At 40.6% G+C, this 9174-nt stretch overlaps 1 protein-coding gene across 3 annotated transcripts; it reads right to left on the bottom strand.

The window, feature by feature from the left end:
• Window positions 1-318: 318 nt before the first annotated feature.
• On the bottom strand, window positions 319-7285 carry LOC144704162 (polyadenylate-binding protein RBP47-like). 3 transcript variants are annotated; one of them, XM_078576445.1, is made up of 8 exons: window positions 6615-7285; window positions 5986-6366; window positions 3745-4198; window positions 2936-2991; window positions 1926-2056; window positions 1727-1823; window positions 1047-1208; window positions 319-625 (listed from the first exon to the last, which is right to left on the bottom strand). In XM_078576445.1, the coding sequence occupies exons 2-7, from the start codon at window positions 6358-6360 to the stop codon at window positions 1056-1058; spliced, it is 1266 nt and encodes a 421-aa protein (XP_078432571.1). In that variant the 5' UTR covers window positions 6361-6366; window positions 6615-7285; the 3' UTR covers window positions 319-625; window positions 1047-1055. The 3 variants fall into 3 exon arrangements, with proteins under 3 accessions (XP_078432571.1, XP_078432573.1, XP_078432570.1); XM_078576447.1 differs by lacking the exon at window positions 319-625 and having other exon boundaries at window positions 848-1208; window positions 6939-7285; XM_078576444.1 differs by lacking the exon at window positions 319-625 and having other exon boundaries at window positions 848-1208; window positions 6615-7284.
• Between the last annotated feature and the right edge of the window lie 1889 nt (window positions 7286-9174).

Raw genomic sequence — 9174 nt, 5'->3', positions numbered from 1 at the left:
GGTCTACCAAGGAGCATGAAAAATGTTCTGATATCTGTCTCCATGGTAATTACTAATGTTAGTCTAACCTTCCAGTATGACCTGACTGATTCCTATGATTGGCTGATGAATTATAACTAGTAAAGGGCATGACACAGCTCAAATTTGACATCTTAAGCTAATTTACATTTTCATTACATTCATGAGTCACAACTTGTCATCAGTATTGTGAGGAAGGCATGTCCATAACGAATACAAGAATGAGCATACGACAAAGTTATGGCTCTTCCTTTATCGCTTACCAAATCATGTTGGGGATGACTACCAAAAAATACTGTATAATGGCTTTGGCATCACCTCAATGTATTTGACAGAGACTCTTTATAATATAAACAAGGTCCCTCTATCCCACAGCATTCAAAATTAATCATTAAATATCAAGCTTGCGATCGACATAAAACTACTCAGAACTGCAGACTGAATAAATATATTGTAACAAAGATCATAACTTTCCATCCGTTGAGATGGTTGATGTAGCTTGTATTTGGTTATCAAGGCAGCGATGAGATACCGCCTACCATTAAAGCTTTTTCCAATTTAAGAGGTGATAATCATAGAGCTTTTCTGTCCATAAATTCTAGACCACCTGAAATCCCAAAATCATGTCATAGTACTTCAGAAACCCACCAATCTATAATCCCATTGGAAAAACCAGCAACTATGTTATGGATTCATCTCCCATGATTATTATTTGATAAACCATTCAATTATCATAAAAAACATAGAAACCCAAAAATCAAAAAAAAACAATAGAACGTCCGCCTGCAGTATGCATATCTAGCAAACCTTGATGATGCAAACAGCGAGCAATAAGAAAATTATGACAGTAAAGGAGAGTTTAAGCCACTTAAAACCAAAATTTAGCCTGGGATTTTCACCCATATTGTCAATACATAGCATGCCATTCCTAAATTATTTTCTCGTGGTATATTTGTTGGGCGCGGGAGAGGCTGGCAACTTAATTTCCATATAGAGTTACACAAGCCAGTTGAGAGTATGAAGCTCACCTAGTACACTTAACTGACTTGCTGTTGGTTTCCGTAGTAGTAAGGGGCATAGGCACCGGAGTATGTGGCCGGGATTGGTGGCGGCACGGCGTACCCATAGGCATCGTAGAGTTGACCACCATAGTAGGCATTGCTCCAGGGAATAGCGGGTTCGGCACGGAACTGGAGAGAACAGAAATAGAGAGAGTCAGATTATTAGTTATTCAGTCTTTACTCAGGTTCATGGATGGATAACAGACAAAAGTCTGGAACGGATGGAATGCAACTAAACAGGCTTCAGTTCCATCATCTGTCACTGGCCTTGCTGTCCTGAGGGTTAGATGAAACGGATGATGGATTGAGCAGCGCTTGATGACAATTTGAAATTAAGCTAATTGAGCAACGCTTGATGATAGAACAGGCACAAGTAAGGAGTTTAGTTCCATTCCCATTCCAAGGACAGAGGTGGATGACTGATGATGGATTGGCTTCCATTCCATTACTTTTGGCATCCGTCCATGAGACTTATTACTGACACTAATAATAAAAAATCCATTCTTAAGTCATGCTGGCCAGAGAAGACTTGTTAGGTTAACTGGGCATCCTCAGCACAAAGTCAATTCAGATGAAGATGATCGCTATGAAGTCAACCAAGAATGAAAATCAATCCAGCTCAATAAGGGAGTGTAGTGAGAAGTAACCTGCTTGTTAATTGGGTTGCGACCCCATGAAATCCGAATCGTCTGCTTCCCCAGGGTTATCCCATTCAGCTTCTGCAGAGCTTCCTCTGCGCTATTCCTGGTTCGTGGCAAAGGAAATTCAGAGAGGAAATTCAGATAAAAGTGTTTAGATCTCTGGGAAAATGAAAATTTAGAAAACTAAAAGACCGAATGAACTCACCTGCGAACAAACTGGACAAAACCACACTGTTTTCCGGCAGGGATCTTCACAGTGGCAATCTCACCATGTTGGGTGAAGGCCTGCCGGAGCTCCTCCTCGCTGACATCCGGGTCAAGCCCACCAATAAATAACTGTGGAAAAATACAGTTTATTTCGTCACAAGTTAATGAAAGACAGAAGAAAGGGGCAGAAAAAGGTAAATGGAGAGAGAGGTAGAGTAAGAGTAAAGGAGAGAGCAAGTTAGGGGGAGAGAGAAGGATGGAGGGAGAATAAGAGAGGCAGGAGAGTAGTAAAAGAGAAAGACAGAGATGAATGAAAAGAGAACGAGAGCGATCCAGACAGATAGAAAAATAGGGTAAGAGAGAGAGAGAGATGGAGAATAAAGGAAAGAGAAACGGGGGAGATATCAAAGGAGACAGAGCGAGGGGAATAGAAATAAGGAGAGATGGAGAGAGAAAAATTGAACGCGAGGGAAAATGACAGATAGAAATATGTACAGAGATAGGAATGGAGTGAGAGAGGGAAAGGAAGAAAGAGAGGAAAAAAAGAGATACAGAGACATAGAGGGAGAAGAGGACAAAGTGATTGGAATAGAGAGAGAGAAAAGAGAGCGAATGCGATAGTGGGAGGGGGTGAAACCAAAACGAGAAAGAAAAAGAGAAAGAGAGGGAAGGAGATACAGAAATTGACAGGGAGGAGAGAGAAACAGAGAGATAAGGATAGAGAGAGGTAAATACAGATTTAGATATAGAAATAGAAGAGAGGGAACGAGGGGAAAAGATAGATCGAGGGGAAAAAATATAGAGTAGGAAAAAAGAGAGGAGGTGACAGTAATAGAGTGAGATGCAGTTAGAAAGAAAATAGGAAGTAAGATATAGTGACTGAGGAAGAGGGAGATAGTAAAAAATTACTGTAGTGTTGACTTAGAAAGATTAGAAAGATTAGAACGATTAGAAAGATTAGAAAGATTAGAAGATTAGAAAGATTAGAAGAGTGAGAGGTTGACTTACTGTAGTGTTGGTTGAGTCTCCTGACGGGGAACCATGCGAGCTAGTAGATGCAGAGCCTAGACAACACAAAGAATTTACAAAACATGATGGCTATAAGATTCGTTTCCAATATTCTCTCGGGACATTTGACAACTACTATAAGACTGAAGTGACTCATGAAGGAGAAATAAAAAACAACCATGCTGAAGCAAAATATATTACAAAAGGTGGAAGAAACATTCGTAAGGCTTAAATACCCACATAGATCATGCTCGGTCATGGGGAAACATGATGCACATCATTGAAACCAATGATCGAGTGACTTTAACAAGTTAATTTCATTATAAAGTGAGTGCCAGTGAAGTCAATGATATAATATGTAGGGTCTGGCACATACTGCCAACCTTGAGATGGGACATCGACGACTGTTGTTGATATGTCAATCACAACATCAATGTTAATATCAATGTCAACTGTCCAGGGGTGCCATTAATCATCAATGTCATCGTCAACCACGCAAATATCATCAATGGACGGTCGACGCCTTATTCCATTTATTTGAGTCATCCTGTTGTCATTGATACAATATTGATGTTGCCATCAACAGTATATGACAACTGTTCAGGGCACTTGTAGACTTTATCTTTCATCATCAAGATCCTTGTAAACCATCATCGTCCTCTTCAACATCAAGGAGAGTCGATGTTTTAATTATTGGTGATGATGGATGCCAAACCCTGATTACCATGGAACCAGTCAAAGTTCTAAAATAATGCAAATCAATGGACAAAGCTGTCGTCTAAATGTAACTCATGGAGAGTGTTTCAAACCAGAGGACTTTCTGGGAGTGGCTGCACCGACTCGCATGGCTCGGCTTGAACAATACACGCCGTTCATCTCTGTGAGCGCCCGAGATTTTTCATTTTCATCGCCAAATCTAACAAACCCATAACCTTTGGATCGTCCTGTGTTCACATCGATAACAACCTTTGCCCCCTTCACAGATGAGTATTTGCTAGAAAACGTTTCCTGCAGAAGGGTATCAGTGACATCAGCAGCTAGATCGCCCACAAAAATAGAGTGATCTGATGCGGTGTCGACGCGCTTATCGCCCATGCTGAATGCGGCCCAGTTGATACGGAAGAACTGGTCTGTGTTCGGCATCATGACCCCGTTAAACATCTGAAGAACCTTCTCTGCCGCTGAATGTGAATAAAATTCCACAAACCCGTATCCCTCTGACTGACCAGTTTGCTTGTTGCGAATAACCTTTAATTGTACAACCTGAAAAAATGAGTTTACTTTCAGAATACAAGCTTACCCGTGAAAATGTCTCAAATTTCTCAGCTACAAGGGATATGACATGGTAGAACAATATCTCCACTTAATTGAACAGTATTTCGACTCTCAGAATACAATCTTCACAACAAAAACATTTCAATTTTAATCAGCTTGAACTGACATGGCATGATACAACAACGATTCTGTATCGTGCAAAGAGTCATTCAATGATAAGAAGATTAAAGAAACATGAGAAATTAAATGTATCTAATAAATTCCGAGCAAAAGAAGGCTCATAAAATATCAGTAAACTTAAATTTCAGACATGAAGAATATCACATCGTTGACTCTTAAAAAATGACAACTGCATGTTACTTGATGCAGAAAAAATGATTAGGAACAAAAAATATAGACAATCTATCAAGACTGAGAACTTGAAATGGTGCATAAAAGTGAAGCCTCGTTCTTGAATGATTCATGAAACCAGAAAACTTGAATGTATTTTGTAAAATCTCAAGGAAATAAGATTTCATAAAATGTCTTAAAGGAAAAAAATAACTTGAGTCCTCAAGGAAACAATACTTATTGTTAGGACATGAACGACAATCACATTGATGAATCTGTAAAAACAACAATTTAAACGACTCCATTATAAACTAAAAATAATTTAGAACACAATTTTGAGAGAATCTATCAAGAGAGAGCACTTGAAAGGGTTCATACGAAGAGAAGTTGAAAAGAAACAGAGGAAAAGAAGTTAGTAACAATGTACACCCATAAAATAATAAGGAAAAACAATGTTAATCTATCTAGAGGCAACACGGAATAACTTGTGCCTTAACTTAGATCATAAAATATTAGCACAGTTATTGTCATAAACGAATGGCAATCGCATTACTGATTCTTTCTTTCAAAAGAACAAAACTCAACACTGTTGATTCTCATTAGAAAATGACTGTCACATGCCAAAAACAATTAGAAACAGAAGCAAGAAGCAATCAATCAAGAACGAAAACTCGAAAGGGCTCATACGAAACCAAAAAAAAAAGGGCATTGTTCAACAAAGCAATTCAATCGCATTACTGATTCTTTCTTTCAGAATAAAATAAATCGCACTGTTGATTCTCATTAAAAAATGACTGTCACATGCTAAAAACAACTAAACAAAAGTAAGAAGCAATCAATCAAGAACAAAAACTCGAAAGGGCTCATACGAAACCAAAAAAAAAAGGGCATTGTTCAACAAAGCAATTCAATCGCATTACTGATTCTTTCTTTCAAAAGAACAAAACTCAACACTGTTGATTCTCATTAAAAAATGACTGTCACATGCCAAAAACAATTAGAAACAGAAGCAAGAAGCAATCAATCAAAAACGAAAACTCGAAAGGGCTCATACGAAACCAAAAAAAAAGGGCATTGTTCAACAAAGCAATTCAATCGCATTACTGATTCTTTCTTTCAAAATAAAATAAATCACACTGTTGATTCTCATTAAAAAATGACTGTCACATGCTAAAAACAACTAAACACAAGTAAGAAGCAATCAATCAAGAACGAAAACTCGAAAGGGCTCATACGAAACCAAAAAAAAAAGAGCATTGTTCAACAAAGCAATTCAATCGCATTACTGATTCTTTCTTTCAAAATAAAATAAATCACACTGTTGATTCTCATTAAAAGATAACTGTCACATGCTAAAAACAACTAAACACAAGTAAGAAGCAATCAATCGAAAGGGCACATACGAAACCAAAAAAAAAGGGCATTGTTCAACAAAGCAATTCAACCTCGCCGGTGAGTCCAAAACAATGTTGAAGATAGCCCTCGTCCATCCAGAATTGGAGGTCCCCAACCCATATAGTCCTGTTCTCCTCCGAAGAACCTTGCTGATGAGACGGCGAGGGCGGCGGCGGCGGCGGCAAGTGGTGGTACGGCAGAGGCGCGTGGAACGGCATGTAAGGCGGCAGGAAGTGCGGCGGCGGCGCCATCTGATGCGGTATCATCATCATCTGATGTGGAATTGGAGACATCCACGGCGGCGGCAGCGGCGGCGGCGGCGTCGTCGCCGCCAGCTGGCGGTACTGCGGAGGCGGCGGCGGCGGCTTGCGCTGTGGCGACGCCGGCGTCGGGCTTTGACCGTCCTCGTTTCCGTTGACCTCCATGCCCACCTGTGATGGGTAACACAGAAACGCGTCAAGATTCAAGCTTTGAGCCTCTCTAGGTAGAGAGGGAAATGGGTCGAGAGAGAAATGGGGGGAGAGAGAGAGATGGGGGAGATTGAGAGATAGGGTGGAGACTAGGAATGGGTAGAGAGAGAGATAACGGGTGGAGACTAGGAATGGGTAGAGAGAGAGGGAAAAGGGTAGAGAGAGAGAGATAAAGGGTGGAGACTGCGGAGGAAGAAGAAGAAGAATACCAGTGAAGGGGAGGAGAGTTTTTGGTGACTTCTCTCGTGGAAGTAGAAGTGGGTAGAGAGAGAGAGAGAGAGAAATGGGTCTCTATAGAAAGAGAGGGAAAAGGGTAGAGAGAAGACTGGATTGAGAGAGAAAGGGCGAAGGCCGCCGAAGAAGAAGAATACCAGTGAAGGGGAGGAGAGTTTTTGGTGACTTCTCTCGTGGAAGTAGAAGTGGGTAGAGAGAGAGAGAGAGAGAAATGGGTCTCTATAGAAAGAGAGGGAAAAGGGTAGAGAGAAGACTGGATTGAGAGAGAAAGGGCGAAGGCCGCCGAAGAAGAAGAATACCAGTGAAGGGGAGGAGAGTTTTTGGTGCCCTCTCTCGTCGAAGTTGAAGTGGGTAGAGAGATTGAGAGAGAAATGGGTCTCTCTAGAGAGAGAGGGAAAAGGGTAGAGAGAGAAGATTGGATTGAGAAGGCAGCGAAGGAAGAAGACGAAGAAGAAGAGTTCCGCTGGCTTCGCTCTTCGAAGAAGAGGGTAGAGAGAGAGAGAGAGATACGAGTCTCTCTAGGAAGAGAGGGAAAAGGGTAGAGAGAGATGGATTGGATTGAGAGAGAAAGGGTGGAGGCGGCGGAGGAAGAAGAAGAAGAAGAAAGCCTGGTGGAGAGGAGGAAGGAGAGTTTCAATGGCTTCTTCGTTGAAGAAGATGGATTAAATACAGGGGGCGGCGGCGGCAATGGCGGATTCGATCGCAACCGTCCGATTTTTCAGGGCAGGGGTTTGACCGATCCAAGGCAGTTTTTGGCCCCACAAAAGAAAAACCCTTAATTTCCTTCTTGATAACAAGCACATTTAAGTTTATTCATGTTTTTAATCCATTATACTACTGCTGATGGAGTGAAATTTTTCCAACTTGGCTATACTGAAGTCTCTTACAGAGGAACTGCGTATGGAAAATATTTCTGATGTTCACTTAAAGGTAGGATTAAGACTCATAAAGTACTACTATAAATAATAAATTTGCGTTTATTTAGGCCTTGCTTTGAATTGTACCTTTCTCGGCATTTTTGGCTGAGATCTTGTGGTTGTTCTGCTTTGAATAATTTTAATATGAATTTGATGTTAATGGTAATTTATGAATGTCTTATTGGCAATTAAGTTTTACCCACGTGGTTGAAAGTGTTCTAAGTTATACGGAAGCATCATTCGAATAAAAATACTTTATTTGGAAGCAACATTGACACTCAAATCATTAACAGGGGATAACTACTTTTAGAGATATCGACTTTTAAAATTTTCCATGTCAATCAGCAGAGAGTTTCTTGAATAAGTTGAACTAAATAACCAAACTCATGTTTAACATTACAAGGTGCAAGTTTTTAATAAAACTTTAGCATACAATATGCAAATACTATTTCATTATAGTTGAGTTAAGTCTTCACAGAGAGGATAGCCCAATCACAAAGAAATACCACAAATAGACAATCTTGAGATTAAGTGAACTCCTAGAAAAGCATGGGTAGATTAATCTTAGACCCAGGGAACTTTTATGGAATGGATGGTAAATTAATATTATTTTATAATAATAACATAATAAATATAATCCTAAGTAATGTTTTTCTAGTGATTGCTACCCTTGAATTTGAATTCCATGCGAAGACTAACAAAAGCTCATTACAGAACCCCACAAGTAAACTATACTCCACAAAGTAAAGTTAGCTTATGCATTATGGAAAATATTGATATAATCTAGTGATGAAACATTATCTCAAATCAAAGCTATGTTAATATATATCAACTATGCATAAAGTCTTATGTGCACTTTTATGTAAATGGGGCTAATAAAAGGGATGGACAAAAGTATTGCTTCTGAGGTTTGAGCTACTATCTAATATTGTATTGGGTACCTCACCTCCCACAGATCCTGACACAGAATGTCATATGCAATAGGACAATGATGGAGGACCATCTCGAGGACGACGCCACGATGACGAAGAACCATCTCGAGGATGACGCGACGGAATGTCGTCAGCCACGCCGAGCAGCTCGCGCCGACGCTCGCCACCCGGGGTTTAAGTACCCCGCGTAAGAACTTTTATCTTTTTACTTATGCTCATTTTCATGTGTGTTTGTATTTTTGGATTCGTGGACTGGGCCAATGTTGTTGGGCCCCGTCCTCGTCATTTTTACTTTTTATGTTTGTATTTTGAATTTGTAAGGGAGGCCGAACCACGTCTCGCGACGGTTCGTCCTCTCCCACGTTCACTTGGCACCCATCCTCACTATATAAGGGGATGGCATGCCCAAGGAACACCTTGGAGTCATTGTTGAAAAGTTTATTCACAATTCGTCTCCCCCCCTATCGTAGAGAGTAGTGTAGGGGGTTTGGCTAGCCCCACCCCACGTTGAGATCACTCCGTGGGTAGAGCCCACGTCTCCCCGTCGAGATCACTCCGAGGGAGATGTGTTAAAGCGCGCCGTCGAGATCACTCCGGTGCGAGGAAAGAGTTTCAAGAAGCCGCCGCCATCAAGAATCGAAAGAGGCCTTCGTCGAGATTACTCCGGGGGTCTTGGGAGATTCAAG

This window comes from Wolffia australiana, chromosome 6 (genome assembly GCF_029677425.1).
Source record: "Wolffia australiana isolate 7733 chromosome 6, ASM2967742v1".
In the NCBI taxonomy this organism is placed as follows: domain Eukaryota; kingdom Viridiplantae; phylum Streptophyta; class Magnoliopsida; order Alismatales; family Araceae; genus Wolffia; species Wolffia australiana.
Note: the sequence above shows the minus strand (reverse complement) of the source record. Positions and strands in the feature narration are given on the sequence as shown.

Bases quoted from the DNA above. Each gene is read 5' to 3' on its own strand.
- LOC144704162 (XM_078576445.1), bottom strand. From the start codon at position 6,360: ATGGAGGTCAACGGAAACGAGGACGGTCAAAGCCCGACGCCGGCGTCG. The intron at 4,199-5,985 runs GTTGAATTGCTT...TCATTTTTTCAG, and splicing joins GTTTTGGACTCACCGGCGAG to GTTGTACAATTAAAGGTTAT. The intron at 2,992-3,744 runs GTTTGAAACACT...TGTGTTGTCTAG, and splicing joins CACTCCCAGAAAGTCCTCTG to GCTCTGCATCTACTAGCTCG.